The following is a 16,890-nucleotide window of genomic DNA, read 5'->3' on the forward strand; positions in this document are numbered from 1 at the left end:
AATTTTTGCTAAGAAAAGTATTATTTATATTTAAAATCAACTTTTAAGGGCAGTTAAACTGTCGACTATACTTTAACGTTCGAAATCAGGAGCCAGGAAGCATGAATTATGTGCTATATGCTCCTGTTTGGCCCCCATTACGGGGAAAATTTAATGTATAGAATAGTGTGTTTTGAAAAATGAGTGGTTGAAAAAGAAAGAAAAATTTTCGATTTACGTGTAATATTATTTTATGGAAGATTGTGTGGTTGAAAATAGGAGAGAGAAAAATAGAATGTAATGTAATGTAATGAAAATCAAACAAGGCTATATTCCCTTGCAAAAACCCCCCAAATTGGACCAGGGGCCCACAATCCAGTAACGTACGTAACCGCAGGACTTGGAACCGCACCAGAACTCAAGTTTTAATGAAACCATCACCCTCCATAATTCCCAGCTTGATTACACCATTAAAGCTCCCCTGCAATTCCCTCCAATTACTACGTATTCTCTGCCATTAATTTCCCATTACTTCCTCCTCGATTAAGCATAATTTAGTTCAAGATAAGGCAGAAAAAGTGATTTAATGGCGGTAGAGTACAAATGCTGTGAAACAGAGTTTTTTGTTCGTATTGCGGTGATTGTTTTTCTGGTGGTTTTTGCGGGCTTAATGTCCGGGCTCACTTTGGGCCTCATGTCTTTAAGCCTTGTTGACCTTGAAGTCCTTGCCAAGTCCGGAATTCCCAAGGACAAAAAATATGCTGGTATAGTTTATTTTTATGTACTTTTGGCTTATTTTGTAAGGCTTTTGGTGCATTCCCGGGCCTTGTCCTGGGTGGTAAAGGATTTGATTGCAGCTCTGCATCATCATTTTGCGCTGTGTTATTTATTTTGTTTTCTTGAAGAAGTTCTGAAAATGTTTGACGGAAATTTTGTCAGTTGTTTTGGAAATGTATTTTGTTATTTGGGAGTAGTTCAATTTAAGCTGTAAATATAAGTGGTATATTTGGCATAATTATTTGTTTTTTGGTTATTTGAGAAGAAGTTGAATATAGTTCTTCTCTTAGCTTCATTATATATGATATTACACTTGATAGAATCTGGTACTAACCCCGTATCACTTACTCTGATAAATAAAAAAATCTAGATGGTTTTTTATATTCAAAATTCAAAATCTGGAAAACTAAAAGTTTTAACACCTTGATATTATTGAACCGATGCCTGCAGGCTTAAATGATGTCAATTTTCATGTTTAGTTATTTTTAATCTATTTTGTTTTGCCTTTTATTTGTGTGCACAAAATTTACTGGTTTTTATTTACATTGAGTAAACCAACATTTGAAAATTTGGAATAATGCAAAAGTAATTAAGGATTTCCTAAGGTGATGTCTACTAATTAACCGAGTGAGCTTTTGATGTTGCTGCTTTTGGATTCTTTTCCAATTGTAATTGGAATTTTCATACATTTTCATTACAGCAAAGATATTGCCAGTAGTCAAGAATCAACATTTACTACTTTGCACCCTACTTATCTGCAATGCTGCTGCCATGGAGGTATCGTCACCAGATGTGTTGTACTTAAATGTCAAAACTATTTCGGAGATGATTTATTGCTTTAGGACAATGCCATTTGTACAATGATTTTTGACAATGTTGTATGTGTCAAAAAAGTATTGGTTGAAAAGATAAATTGTTTTTGTAACTGTCCAATGTTGCCAACAATGTTGTAAAAAAGATTGGACACGAAACATGATTGATTACTTTAACCCCCCTACCATGGCTGCAGGCACTTCCAATTTTTCTCGACAGTCTAACTACAGCCTGGGGAGCTATCCTGATCTCCGTGACACTAATACTTTTGTTTGGTGAGGTATGGAATTTATTTAGCGGAAGTTGCTGTAAAATTTGATTGAATTGGACAATTCTATCCTTCTCTCCCCTGTTAAAAAATGTACCAAGCTGCTCTAGTCTTCTAAAAATGGCTGGCTAGGTAACAAGCCAAGCTTGAACAAATTTTATTGTTAGTCAATCTATCAATCTTGTGCTAATAATAATCTTCGTATATTGAAGTATCAAGCTACTCGAGCTAGGTTTCATTTGGCTAATGTAAAGCTCACTGCAAAGTAAGCGAAGCTCAAACTCTACTTATGCTTTTTATTAAAAAAAAAAAAAAACACGTTATTGATCTGTTAAAACATTGGTTATTAAAACAAAGTTTGGAGAAGGTTTTTTTAATTTTTTTTAGCAAAGGCACCTAGTGAAGCAAATTTTAGAGAAGGTTTCTGGAGAGATAGGGCTATGCAGAGTTTAACTTGCTTTATCAATCTTTCTTAAAATGATTACATTTTAATCTGATATTTAAAGTTGAATCATGAGTTTGCATGAACTAATTGTTATTTATGGCATGATCAGATCATACCGCAATCTGTTTGCTCCAGATATGGACTTGCCATTGGTGCAACTGTAGCCCCTGTGGTTCGCATCCTTGTCTGGATCTGTTTTCCAGTTGCATATCCAATAAGCAAGGTATATTTTTGTTCAAAGAAGTTGCTCTATGTTCTCAGTGCTTAGGAGAAGCATCAGCTCATAACTATGCCCATTTCTTTAATCTCCAGCTGTTAGACTTACTCCTAGGCGATGGGCATAGAGCTATGTTTCGCCGTGCTGAATTGAAAACGCTTGTTAGTTTCCATGGCAATGAGGTATGTAGGTTACACGTCTTCAATTATTTTGTTTCTCCAGGGTTATAATATTTTGTTTTGGTGTTACAAACTTTTCGTGCAGCTATTATATCTTTGGATTGGCTAATTTCCATTCATCGGCCATACTAATTTCGACTATTTTACGTCAATTTCTTAATTCTACCTATTTTTTGTAAGCAGGCAGGTAAAGGTGGAGAACTTACACATGATGAAACAACAATTATTGCCGGAGCACTTGAATTATCTGAGAAAACAGCTAGTGATGCCATGACTCCAATAACTGAAACCTTTTCAATTGATATAAATGCAAAGCTTGATAGGTGGTGCATAATTTTACAAATGATGACTTTTAAAGGAACTTTGATCTTTTGGCTATCGGATGTTGGTAACATGCTGTCATTTGTCATTCCATAGGTTTTTGATAAACCTAATTTTGGAGAAAGGGCATAGCAGAGTGCCAGTCTTCTACGAGCAACCTACAAACATCATTGGACTTGTTCTGGTACCTTTCTACATTTTTTGTGTAGTTTATGGCAAGTGATAAGTTATTTGTTTCCATTCTATAAGATTGATGTGTCTTTTGTTTGACCACATTTTGTGAGTATTGATTATGGTCAGTCTTGTTGTGCTCTCATTCTAAAAGAAGGACAAGCATGCTAGTCCAGCTGCGTGCAATGAATTTTGCAATTTCTAACCGAGTAAAGCATTTGACAGTTGTAAGCTGGAAATGACTATGGGAAGTTCACTTTTGAGCACATTGCAATAAGATTTTTTGTTAGTGTGAATTTGTCGACGTCCTCAGTCTGGTGCAACTTGACTGAGAATGTGAAAAAATTTGGTGTGGGTAGCAGACCCAAGTGTAAGGTTTATTAGCCATTGTATTTTGTAAATTGTAAGCAATCCCTTTTATTAAGATTTTGATGGTCCATCTGATATTTTATAGAAGTGTCTTTTGTTGGTCTATTAGATGATGTGGGGCCAATTTGTAAAGAAAATATAGTCCAAGAAGGAAAAAACTCGGTTTCAGGTTTTCATTGTTTAATCATTTAAAACAACTAAGATGTGTAGAAGACAAATGACCTTATGACAACATATTTCCATGATCTGCAATGTCGATGTAACTGTAATAAGTGTTTCAAGATTATATATTTAATTTATAATCATCTGATTTGCTAATTGTATTTCTGGCTTTGTAGGTAAAAAATTTGTTAACCATCAATCCAGATTATGAAGTCCCCGTGAAGAGCGTTGCAATTCGAAGAATTCCAAGGTAACCTCTGAATGTCTTTTATTTAAGGTATTTACCTTCAATGTCTATTATTTAATGTATAATTCCTTAAATCAAAAGGCTGAAGATTAATCTGCTTCACATATATATTACTACCATTTACAAATGATTTAGGCATAGAATAATTTCTTTTTCTAGCTATGGGGTGGGCTATTTTGAATCCTAAAGTTGAAGGGATAAACAAACAAACTTCCGGGTTATTTTTTTGTGAGCATGTATAATGGCTATTGGCTACATCAAGGTAGCAGGTTTCTTTCAATTTTTATTAAGGGAGACCAGTGTCCTTGAGGTGTGTATATAATTCTGAATTAAGAAAAGGAAATTGATGCATTTGTCTATTTGACATGCTAGAGATATAAGGGATGTTCATGACAAGTCTATTATGAGTAATGTCGTGAATTCGCCAAGTCAGAGCAAAATTGTTCTTTTAGCTGTTGCAGTTACTGCAAACTACATCATGTGCACACAGGCAGTGTGTGTGTCTCCGTCTTCTAAACATTTTGTTCTTTGTCTTGATTCTGTCATTACCATGTTAAGTCACGGTAGAATAAAATGGAAGAACTTGGGTTTTTATACGTCCTTATTGTGATAATAAAATAATACTGTCTGATAGGAACATTAAGGATATCAACTATCAACTTGTTGACGTTTAGTGCTTTTTTGATAGAACTTAACTAAAATTTTATCAACTTTTCAACTGGTCAAACTTTAATTTTAACCATGCATTTCTTGAGACCCAAAACTTTTATCAACTTTTCAACCACATATTACATCAACCTTTATCAAAATCTGCTAAAAGTTTTTTATCAAAAGCTTTGTCAAACAACCCCTTAATTTCACAGGGTCCAGGAAGGTAGGCCATTGTATGACATTTTAAACGAGTTCCAGAAAGGTCACAGTCACATGGCTGTTGTTATAAAACTGTGCAACAAGATGGTGGACCCGGCTGCTACTGCAGGCAGTTTAAAGAGCAACGGCAATGCGGACAGTGAGTTATCCTTGCTAGCTGAAGCTTTACTCTTATGGTATGTTTGGTACAGTATGGTTAGGCAGACTGGAAATTAGTAGAAGGCATAAAGAAAAGGCAAAAAAAATAAAAAAATAAAAAGAGAAGCTAAAATCTAGTCCATTTTGTTGTCTAGCTCTCTAATATTGTTTACCAAACATGTACTTAATCTTTGATTATCCTTTCCCTCTATAACTATCTTTCTTCTCTCTTTGTGTGTGTTTCTGTGTATGTTTTTGCATGCCGTTGTGTGTAGATACTGCTAAGGATTTGAGAATAGATATTGATGGTGGGAAACCTTTCTCGGAGAAAGGCAAAAAGATGAAAAGACCTATGAAGGGATGGAAGAGTTTCCCTAACAGTCCATATACACCTAGGAGCAGAAAGTGGATGAAAAATATGTACTCAGACATTCTGCAGATAGATGGAAATTCCCTGCCAACGCTCCCTGAAGACGAAGAAGCAGTTGGTATAATAACCATGGAAGACGTTATTGAAGAGCTTTTACAGGTGCAGTTTATTACATCTCTTGAAACCTGAATTTTGAAATCTGTCCCATTCTAACTTTCAAGAAGTCATTTTGAAAATAAAAAATAACTTTTTAAATAATTTTATCTCCAAATGTGTTGATAACTTGAGGAAACTTTAACCAGCAAAAAAGTTATTCATTTCATAAGTTAGTAAACTTTTTAAAGCTTAGCCAGACATACTCGTGTCTTAAATTAAACTTGGCTTTGCGCAGGAGGAGATATTTGATGAGACGGATCACCATGTTGAAGATTCGTGATACTCGTCTTATAGACATTGGTTGTACTGGACGCTCAATGATGAAATCTTCTTATAGTTACTAGTTAGGCTATACTTATATTAGAAACAGCTTTGGATCGAAACTATGCACACACTCGTGATATTGTACAAGGGTAGAAGAAAGTTGGCCATTAGGTTTGAAGGAATTCTTGTTTCCTTTTCATTGTATTAGGACTCAGATCTCAGTACATGAATGTTATGTTGTTACTTTTATAGATCTACGTGACATAAAATGATCCCACATGGGCAAGTGGAGAACCACATGATCACCTAAACAATGTCTCAAGGAACCACTATTGTCACTTTGCAAAGGTGATGCTCGAATGTAGTTTCTCCCTAAATCCGACCTAAAACTCATTGTAACAAAGTGAACTTTCATAAGCGAAATAGGTGCTTAGCACAAGTTAGACCTTAACTATAGAACAATCGAAGTTATCGAGACTTTTGAATATCATGTTCCCTTATTTATGGAGAAATAAACAAATACCTCAAAATCACGTGGCAATATTAGGGAACTGCCACATGGCAAAACAATTAGAAGAATACGTGGGAAATGTGATTTAGAAAATCTTGTTTAAAGTAACTAGTCCAATAGAAAAAGATCACGTGTCATAGAACTATCTAAAATTACAATTTATTACGTACTGACAAATTACGAGGTTAAATGTTTCCAATAAATACAAAAAGACCAATAATCCATAGCATTGAGAAAATTATAAACCAACCCAAAAAATCACGAGTTATGTTACATGTACAAACACATTTATACTAAAAGTTTTACAGACAATCATAATAGAATTGTAAGGATCACATGACCGAATTTTTTAATGCAGGGGGACCCGCATGCATGTGAGAGTGAGTAAATCATTTTGTCAATCAAATTTTGTACAAATAATTTTATCCAAAAATCACAAGGAAAGTGAGCAGAGTTTCCACTCTAGCCAAATTCTTGTTCTTCATCTCCTAGGTCCTCATTGACGGCAACTCTCATATGGAAGTTGCTCCCAGATCTCCGGTGATCGAAAAAGGTTCTAGGAAGGCAATTATACGAGAAGGTGGCCGGATATTTATTGGATCTCATATTTCCAGATCAACATATGCAAAGCTGAGAGCCACCGAAGTCGAATAACTTTTAAGAGGGTTATGAAAATATATTTCTTCCACAGGTTTCTTTTTTCAAAGGATAGCTACACATTCAGAAGTAATTGGTGAATTCACTATTCAATAGTTAAAATTGGATCGATAATTAATTCATCCAATGAAATTTCTTTATACCGTATTATTTGTTACATGAAATTGAAATGATGAATCATAGGGAAAAAAAAATACTGCTTATAAATAAAGTTCACTTTAAGTCAAAATATTACTTAAAAGTAAAAAAAAATCACTACTCATAATCAATTATAAGACCAAAAAAATCCACTTTTATGTAAAATTTGCATACAAGTAAATTTTATTTCTTATAACTAAAAAATTCTCTTATAATATAAATTATTTAAAGTCAAATACTTTTAATATGTAAAAAAATCCCTTATAAGTATTTTAAAAAAAAACACTATATATATAGTAAAAATATTCATGTAGAAGTTAGAAATTTATATAGAAGTTAACAAATTTATTAATAGGTTAAAAATATTCATTTAAATGTAAAAAAGAACTCATAAATGAGAGAAAAAAAAGCCGCTTATAAGTTAAAAAAATTATTAATAAATATCAATTTACTTTTAATTGAAAAAATTTATGAGCAAATAAATTGGAAGAAACAAACTTCACTTATTAAGTTAAAAAAATTTATTATGAGTAAAAAAATAGCCAAGACCTTTTTTTTTTTTTTTTAATCAATTTTTATTTATAAGGTGTACAATAGCACAATCTTTCTTAATCTAATTCTTCATAATCTTGTCCTTTAAATCCAATACTATTCCCAAACGTATCAATTAATAGGAAAAACAAAAAATTTCTTTAGGTGACCAGTTTTTATAATGAAAATATAAATAATCAATCTGGGGAGATTGTTGAGGTGGAAAAAACCACGTGAATAAGGAATTGTTTGATTTGTTCGAAAAGAATTTAAATGACGACTTAAATACGCACAAGGACACACACACACATATATATATTTTAAGTATTGATGTTTAGCAGTTGATCATCGATAAGATGACAAATCAATTAATTGTTCAATCATTTAACTCACGTGACCTATGAACATATTCATCAATATTTAGCATAAATTAAATACCAGTACTTTTGAAATTATATATCTACAGTGGTGACATTAGATTATTATTATTTTTTTGTCTCGATTTTTGAAGAAATTTAAGTAAAAGTTAAATAAAAAAAAATTGTTTCTATTTTGAGAGCATATTTTAAGATTATTGAAAAAGGTGTTTGCTTTGTTATTTTGAAAAATTATTTCTCTAAGGGTGCATTTGATTATAAGAATGGAATTTGCATGGAAAGAAAATAAATTCTAGATAATTCAATTACCTATAATTTATTTGTATAAAAATTATCAATTAAATGTGTTTGATTGATTTAATTTTCAACATAGAAAATATCATATTTGTCCATTTTTTTATTGGCGGGTTAATGAGAGAGAGTGGATAAATAAGAGAGAGAAAGGGAGAGTGAATTCCGTGAAAAATAAAATTCTACTCTTCCTAAATAAAATATTTTCCTTGATTTTGAGGAAAATATGGTCCCGTGACCAAAAGTGGGAAAATATTTTCTATGAAAAAAAAAGCAATCAAAGAGCACAAAAGTAGGAATTTGGATGAAAAACACATTTTCCGTGGAAAAAAAGGCAATCAAACGCACTTTAAGTGAAAATTTGGAAAACACGTTTGGTTTGAAATTTCCATAAATTATTTTATGACATTTGATTATATGAATTTGATTATTCAGTAAGATAAAATTAATTTATTTTAATATATTATCAAGTGATATATATGTATATATTTTTTAGCTGATGAATATTGCAATATTTTTTTCACTAAAAATGTAAAATAAAAACAACTAATAAATTAAGTTGGCAAATTAAAGCATGAGAAAAAAAAAAGTTAATGAATTGGATTGAAAGTTTTGATATTTGTTCATTTAAATATGTATTTTAGAATTTAATAACCAATAAAAGCTTGAAGTATTTTTATTTTTTAAGAATTTTCTCTATGTGCACAGCGTCATCGCCGCTGTTATGAGAGCCATTGCACGCTGTGGTTGATTTTATAATTAGTGGTAATGGCAACCAAACAGAGGGCAAATAGAGAGAGACAATGGAACTGAAGATAAGTCACATAATTTTGAAAGAGTGGCAAACACATATATTTTGAGTTTGAAGGGTATAATTGAACTTGCAAAAAGGCTGTGAAAAACATAAATCATTCCGAATCCATTCTAAATCAATTTAATACAATAAAAACAAACTATAGAGGTGTTTGTGTCCCATTCTTTTTGAATAGTAGATTAATGGAGAATGTGTGTTTTTAAAAAAGAATGATTTTTTTTTTATTAATGCATGATATTATTTTAATGAAAAATATGTGATTGAAAAGAAAAGAAAGAAAAATGTATTTTAGGAAAAATGATAATCAAACTCTCCTTATAAATGTAATTCAAACCCATTTTCCTATAACTTTGAGTTTTTGTTAAAGAAAATAATAATTTGAAATTATAAGTTATTGTCGACTACTTATTATCTTTCAAATTTCAAAGACAAAATAACTTAAGTTGACTGACTTTTTTGTTTCTTTTTCCTCTAGTTAGTGATATGTGATGCGGATCAAATTTTTCGTGAATACATAACAAAACTATCTTGAGTTTGAAATAAGGTAGTAACATGGATTATGTAGAGCAGATGAATACAGTTTTTCTTTTTATAGATGGGTAGATTGTTACACCTCATTCTATACTAGTCAAATGTCAATATTATTTATTTAAAGTCAAAGGTTCGATTAGTCAAAGTCAAGTTAATTAGGCACTTAAATGGAATAAATTATTTTATTGAGTTTATTTTATGATTTAAGATACCTGAAGGTTTAAGATGACATCATTTAAAATTGGGGAATACATATTAATTATTAGAAGTTAGATAACTTAAGAAGATATCATGTGAAGTTTGGAGGACTTGATAGCAAAACGGTTTAGTTGGTGGATTACAAGTGGCACCTTGCTAGCCATTTCTTTCATTTTTCATATTACATACATACACATATAGAAAGCAGGAAACTGGGGCAGAAAAAGGGAGAAAAACCGGCAGGAAAAAAAAAAAAAAAGGAAAGAAAAGGAGGAAGAGGAAAATGAAAAAGGAAGGAAAAGAGATTGTAGGAAGGAATATATTTTAAATCCAATATTTTTGAATTGAGAAGGTTATTTGTACCAAGGTGTTAACGAAACGATTGAAAAAGATTATTGACCATTATATCCAGTTGCTTGATTAGAGTGAGTGGATAAAGTTTATTTTTCAGAAATAAGTGCTAATTGAATTTTGAAGTTACTTATTTTATAAAGTTAATTTGATAGCATGATTTCTAGAATAAAGTGGATTTATAATAAGTTGTTTTAAGTTAAATTCAGTTCAGTACTTAAATGATTTGATTAGCAAGTTGTATAAATATTAAATATTTCAGCATAATTATAGTTATTTTTAAAACCACTAAAAAGTACCCAAGTGATTTTACCATAATCCGCACTGGTGTGAATGTGTTTCCACAGTGTATGATCAGTTATGGTTATTTTATCCGTTCTGTACCAGTGTGAATGTGTTTCCACAGTGTATGACCAGCTATGGTGATTTTACCCGTTCTATACTAGTGTGAATGTGTTTCCACAATATATGACCAGTTATGGTGATTTTACCCTCTTTGTACTATTGTGAATGTGTTTTCATAGTGTATGACCAAATTATGAAATGTCTTGGGGACCTATTCTCGTACACATATAGGCTTTGGGCTGTCGACTGGGGTGATTAGCCTTTAGGGTAGCTCTGCGTACGTATGACCAGATTATCAAATTGGAATGACTTTGCCTTGTGCATCGAGTTTACTTTGTACATGAGTAACGATATTCATTGGGTACCTTTTTGGTGTAATTTTTCAGTATTTCTACAGCTTATCATATTTTAAATTATAGAATTCAGTTAATTCAATTTTTAGAATAAAGCTTTTAGCTTATAGTATTGAGCAGTAGCAATATTTCATATATTTTCATGGATATCAGATTATTTATGTCATTATACTTTACAATTGTTTATCTAGAATTGAGAGCAAAGAATTTTATGATGAAATTATGTTTAGTTTTAAAAGTGTTATTAGATTTCAGAATTTCTTAAAGTTTTAATATAGTTAGAATTTTCAAAAAATATGCATAAAAGAAAAGGTATACTTATTTACAAATTATCTACTCACTGAGCTGTAAGCTCATATTTCTTTTTACCTTTTTCTTTACCAATTAGCAGTCGAGTTAAGCTGTATTGGAGCCTGTCAATCCACCAAATTGAGCCACGCATCATAGGTTGTATGACATTCTTTATCAGATTATACAGTATGCGTTCTTTTGGGTTACATATAACTTAAATCAGAAAAGTTCATGAGTTCACTCCATATTTGGTATCTTTAGTACATTTGAAGATTGTTGGTCGTAAAGCAAATAAATATTGATTTGCTAGAATTTTATTTGAATAGTTTGTATTTTGAGGGACTGGCGTACCCTGATTTATATAATAGGTATTGATTTGAGGAAATTGCTTATTGTTCAAGAGGTTTTAGTTCACATTTCAAGGAAAATTCTGTCAAAGTTCTTTTAAAATTTCGTGACAGTCAAACAAGTCAAAGTTTCCTTGATCCACCATCTGACACTTAGTTGGTATCTACCATCGGCACATGACACATGTCCAGTCTATTACGGTGATTCGGAACGGATCGTGTCATAGATAATGAAAGTATTCTTTTTGAGAATAGTAGGTATCCTTCATAAATTTGTAAACAAATTCAGTTCTCCAATTAATTGTCCTACAATAATACCATACTAAAATCACAACGATTCAACTAAGCTAAGCCAATGATTCTGTGAGTAAAAAACATCAAGCCTCTAGCATAATCTTTGCTTGAATTGAAAGAATTTAGTGAATGAAAGAGAATGAAAATCAAAGAGAACATATACCTAGATTATCTAGAATTTTCGATGAAGCCAACATTTTGAACTATAGGCAGTGTTGCATTAAATAATATTGGATAAATGTAGGCGTATTCAGTTATTTATAAATATTTTAAAAACATATTTTCTAAGTTAAGTGGAACTCAATATGATAGTTTACAAGTTATATTTGGCTAAAATATAAAAGTTACTTAACAAAAGGATTTTTTGAAAAATAGGTCTCAACTTACATTTTGATCGAGTGATTGAATAATTTTTAAGCTTAGTCAAGAAATGACATAGTACTTATGAAACAAAATTACTCATATAAACAATTTTCAAAGGCCAAGCCTAAAAATAAAATAAAATTTTATTAAATTAAAAAAAAATCAAAACGTTGGTTGGTCACTTGCCCCACCATGCCCCAACCCCCTTCCACCACAGAGTGGTCTAGACATATCATCTCTAATTTCGCTGAAGCCAAGAATATTTTCTCGAGGAATAATCTACTATAGTGTTCTTCATTGTTCTTTGTGGAGATAATTGATGAGGACTCCTCTCAATTTTTCTAAGTTCTTTTGCTACATCAATCATAAATGGCCTGTCATCTTCCTCTGGATCGACACATCTCAAAGCAAGATATAGAAAAGCTATTTTTTGCTGAATTTCTTCGACTCCTCCGTACGCTTCTAAAATTTTAGGATCCACAATTTCATCAAACTCATCCTTGCCAATGTGTTTAATTACACCATGTAAGAGAGGTGAGAAATCTTCATCATCCGTGCTCAAAGTTCTTCGTCCCGTTAATAGTTCTAACAGTAAAACGCCAAAGCTAAATACATCTGTTTTCTGAGTAACAATGCCCGATGAAGCATATGCAGGATCTAGGTGCCCGACTGATCCACAAACGATATCTTTAACTTGCATTTCACCGGGAGGAAGAGATATACAAAGGGAGAAGCTGAACAGTTTAGCAACACCGTGCTCGTCTATGATGACTTTTCTTGGTTTTAGATCCCTGAAAATGATAGGAGTGGAAAATGCAGTATGAAGATAGACGACTACATTTGCAATGTCGTTCGCTATTTTCAATCTGTTTTTCCAGGGTAATGCACTGTCGGATGCAAAAAGTAGATTAGAGAGAAGTTGGGTTCGACAAAAATTGTAAACTAGAGCTGGATACTCGAACTCTAAAGAACAACCAATCAACTTCAAAACGTTCTTGTGGTGGCTCATCTGTGAATTAATTGCTACATCGCGAATAATACGATGCACAATACTTGAATCACTACCTTGAAACTTCTTTACTAAAATTGGTCGATTTTCAAGAAAACCCGTGTACATACTCCCATCAAAATTGCTAATGTTAAGACTCTTGGCAAAGCCATTTGTGGCCTTAATGATCTCTTCGGCATTGAAGTTACGTATAGGAATCTTATATCTGGGACTGAAAGTAGTAATAAGCTCTTCGAGTAGTGCACTACCATTTTTCAAGAAATTTGTTTCTGTTTCCTTCTTTCTTGATTTGAATTCTCTTCTCATCAAGGAATCCATTTCCGGGAATACTGTGAAATACCAAAAGAAAGTACAAACTGCTCGATTAGGGTGAAATGCATATCAATTACTCATAGTGCATGGTTTTAAAATATTTACATGCTTTTTTTCTAAAATCCGGCAAATTAGCAAGAATGGTCGTTGGTATCTCTTTAAAAATCAGGCAGTTAATTACTCTCTTTTCAAATCATATTAGCAATGGAAAGTTTTTAGCTCGTTCATTGGAGGCAAGAAGACATCAGACTTGTTCAAATAAGACATGTATAACTTCTGAAAATAAAAATTACCTTTTGTGTAATCCTTGCAAGGGCAAGAAAGAATCGCAATGCACTTTCCTTGCTCTCTCTCTCTCAGCAACCTTGTTGAAAACCTAGGTTGTCTCTTCCAATAAATGACGGCAATCCTAAGTAATATAAAGTCAATTCAGCAACCTTAAACCTATGTCGTATCTTAAGATAATGGACGGCAATCATTTGGAGTTTCTGTTGTTACATCGTTAAAGACATCGTCAATGGTCGGTGAAACATAAAATAAATAGGTAATAAAATATGTGATTTGCGAATGAGATTAATGGCTTACGATTTTACCATATTTAGCCCCCGTTTGATTTTTATTTTTTGGCCACAAAAATAAAAAAATATGACCGTTATCCATCACATCAAATCATCATATATATTTGACTTTCTATCTCTTGTGTGGATCTCGTAACGACTATATTTTTCATTCTCATTCTTATAAAAATGGATATCAAACGGAAATCTTGTCTAATTTCATTTTCTCAAGTTTTGACAATATGCAATTACGTACTTGACATAATTACATAGCCTATTGGATAATCTCTGAATTATAAAATCAAATATCTTATAAATGCTTCTTTAAATAAAAAAATTCACATTCGACCACTCAAGCTAGAAGAATATAATTTTATCTCCTATCTAAATTAAGCTACAAGAGATAATAATGCGTATTTCACATCTTTGTGTTGGAAAAAATGGTTAATAGGTCAACTTTGAGCCCAAATTTCAGTGGGACCCACCTTTTAATTAATACAGGACCTAACATATTCACGTTCTACTTCGCGAGATGATTAACGTGATATATTTATTTATCGAAAATCATTTAAAATTGAATGAAATATTAAGTGTTAAATTAACCCGCATAAACTAAGGATTATGGAAGAATTTGATTTTCCAAACACTTATCTCACATAGGAAAGTTAGGAAACTTTGGTGTGGTTTATAAGGTGGAAGTTTGGAATTAGGTTTGAGCCCCAAGGGGTACCAATAGTCTTTGGAAGGGGGAAAGTTAGGAAACTTTGGTGTGGTTTATAAGGTGGAAGTTTGGAATTGGGTTTGGGCTCCAAGGGGTACCAATAGTTTTTGGAAGGGGGAAGACCTATATCCTATTGGGTTCGGTCATAAACCCACACGCGCGCGCCGCCGTCCGACCGGCCGGCCGGCACGGCTCGAATCCGGTTCGGTGCGGGTGGACCTTTACACTATATTAACTTTTTGGACAAAATTTATTTAAAGTTTTGGGCCAAATTATAAATAATCAAATTCTTGGGTACAATATAAAATTTAAATTTTGGTTTATTTCGGGTGTTTTATTTTCTTTTAGCAGTCGATTGTTTACCGACCAAACAGTCGACTGTTTACCGACCAAACAGTCGACTGTTAGCCGACTGTTAACCGACTTAACAGACACGACTTTTAAGAACAGCATGTTTGTTCGAATTTTTGAGGCTTGTCTGAAAGGTGATGAATGGCCACGAACAAGTCTTTAAATAGCCAGCCTTTCTACCAGAAAAAACACCATTTTCATTGCAAACTTTCTGTGCTTTGAATCTCATTTCACTCTCTCTCTCGTTCTGATATTGTCTCGAAGTAAAACACACTTCGTTAAGTTCGTTGGAACTTCTGCAAATTGCAGTGCTGCTTCCGTAGAAGACGAAAATTCGTTCTATCATGGGAAACGATTGCTGGACGTTTTTAACACCATTAAAGGTAGCAAATTCGTTTTAAGGAAATATCGTAAAATCGGTGGGCTCGAATTACAATTTTGGATCCTGTTGATCAATTATTACATTCAGATGATTCTGTCGGATTGTTTTTCGAAGGAGTAACTTCAAACTCCAGAAACAACACTTTGTCAATCAGTTGAAAGAATGAAAACTAAAAGCCTACTTGAAGTCAAAATGTGAAAATTGAAAATAAACTATCAAGACTAAGTTACATCGTCTGCCTTAACTAGCACATTTTGTTCATAATCGAATCACACAATAATGAATATTCGAGTTTTGAGTACATCATAAAGATTTAAAAAGAAACATGCCAATTCTTCTTTTCTACCTTTTATACATTAAATTCCATCCAATCTCGAGATTGTTACCACGTGTTGAAAACGCACAAAGACCAATAAAAATACGAGTCAAAATTATTTGAAATATCGTCAAAAGGTATATAGAAGAAGCTTACATTTTACACGAATTAGAAAGAGATTTAAACTCAATATGCAATAAAATTGTTTGAGAGAATTTATCAAAACCACTGTTGCTTTTACGATCCAAAATTCAAAGGCAAAGTCTCTCAACCTTTTGTGTTAAGTCTAAAATTGTAATTGGCAAATTTTTATGTCAAAATCATTTTTTATTTGAATTGTATTAGAAATTAATAATAATGTAAGAATAGGTTTATTAAAGTTCAAGTTATTGTAAAAATAGTTTGGAGTTGATAGAATCAAAAAATAAATTAAAGAAATCCGCAAAAATGGTAAATAATGCTGCCTTTAAGAGTAAGCTTGAGTTAGAGAGATAGACTTATATTTGACCATCAGGAGCTTACCTAAAGCCTTAGAGAGTTAAGACTAGTCAACCTAGAAACCAAGGTTAATACCCTAACAAGCAGCCTCGAGAAATTTAATGCTCAACTTCATTCCTTCTTGAATGGATTTAAACTTGACAATCTTTTAGGTTAAAAAGCTCATTGGGAATAGGAGATGTTTAGGATATAAGCAGATTGATCATAATACTGTTAGAACTTCCAAGATCATTTTTGTTCCTGCCACCAACCAACCTAAGTGTGTTGCAAATCCTGAATCCAAGAACAAGAGTATCTTAGAACAGAGGCCTATAGACATTGTAGGACCAATCAGCCCAGAAATCAATATTGGCAACCACGTACATTTGGACATAGGTTTATCCTGTGTCATAATTGTGGTGAGCTTGGTCACACAAGACCTAGGTTTGACTTCCTAGTCAGGTTAGTCACTTGATTGAGATGTTGACACATTTGACTAAGACTAATTCTGCTTCTAGGAAAGTTCGGTTGAAGAAGAGAAATCTGAAAGATTATGAATCTGATCATGGTGCTCTTGAAGTTAGGAGTGTTGGTGTACCTCATTGAGTAGGTATTCTAGTGTATGCA

General features: G+C 32.5%; 3 protein-coding genes across 3 annotated transcripts in view; 2 read left to right on the plus strand and 1 right to left on the minus strand.

The window, feature by feature from the left end:
- The first annotated feature begins 452 nt into the window (after positions 1–452).
- Positions 453–5,999, plus strand: LOC111412444 (DUF21 domain-containing protein At2g14520-like). The gene is made up of 11 exons (XM_023043379.1): positions 453–743; positions 1,457–1,533; positions 1,766–1,849; positions 2,392–2,505; positions 2,595–2,681; positions 2,862–3,001; positions 3,096–3,183; positions 3,878–3,951; positions 4,812–4,957; positions 5,232–5,485; positions 5,718–5,999. Exons 1-11 carry the CDS (start codon positions 566–568, stop codon positions 5,760–5,762), a joined length of 1,287 nt encoding a protein of 428 aa, XP_022899147.1. The 5' UTR covers positions 453–565; the 3' UTR covers positions 5,763–5,999.
- Positions 6,000–12,376: 6,377 nt separating this feature from the next.
- Positions 12,377–13,465, minus strand: LOC111412752 (non-functional pseudokinase ZED1-like). Its single transcript, XM_023043669.1, has one exon. The coding sequence runs from the start codon at positions 13,463–13,465 to the stop codon at positions 12,377–12,379; it is 1,089 nt and encodes a 362-aa protein (XP_022899437.1).
- Positions 13,466–13,599: 134 nt separating this feature from the next.
- LOC111412753 overlaps positions 13,600–16,890 on the plus strand; it is a 19,050-nt gene continuing 15,759 nt past the window's right edge. The window contains exons 1-4 of the mRNA XM_023043670.1: positions 13,600–13,726; positions 13,921–13,979; positions 16,437–16,682; positions 16,765–16,851. Of these exons, the coding sequence (XP_022899438.1) occupies positions 13,600–13,726; positions 13,921–13,979; positions 16,437–16,682; positions 16,765–16,851 (519 nt within the window). The remainder of the gene's footprint in view (positions 13,727–13,920; positions 13,980–16,436; positions 16,683–16,764; positions 16,852–16,890) is intronic.

This window comes from Olea europaea, chromosome 16, assembly GCF_002742605.1.
Source record: "Olea europaea var. sylvestris chromosome 16, O_europaea_v1, whole genome shotgun sequence".
In the NCBI taxonomy this organism is placed as follows: domain Eukaryota; kingdom Viridiplantae; phylum Streptophyta; class Magnoliopsida; order Lamiales; family Oleaceae; genus Olea; species Olea europaea.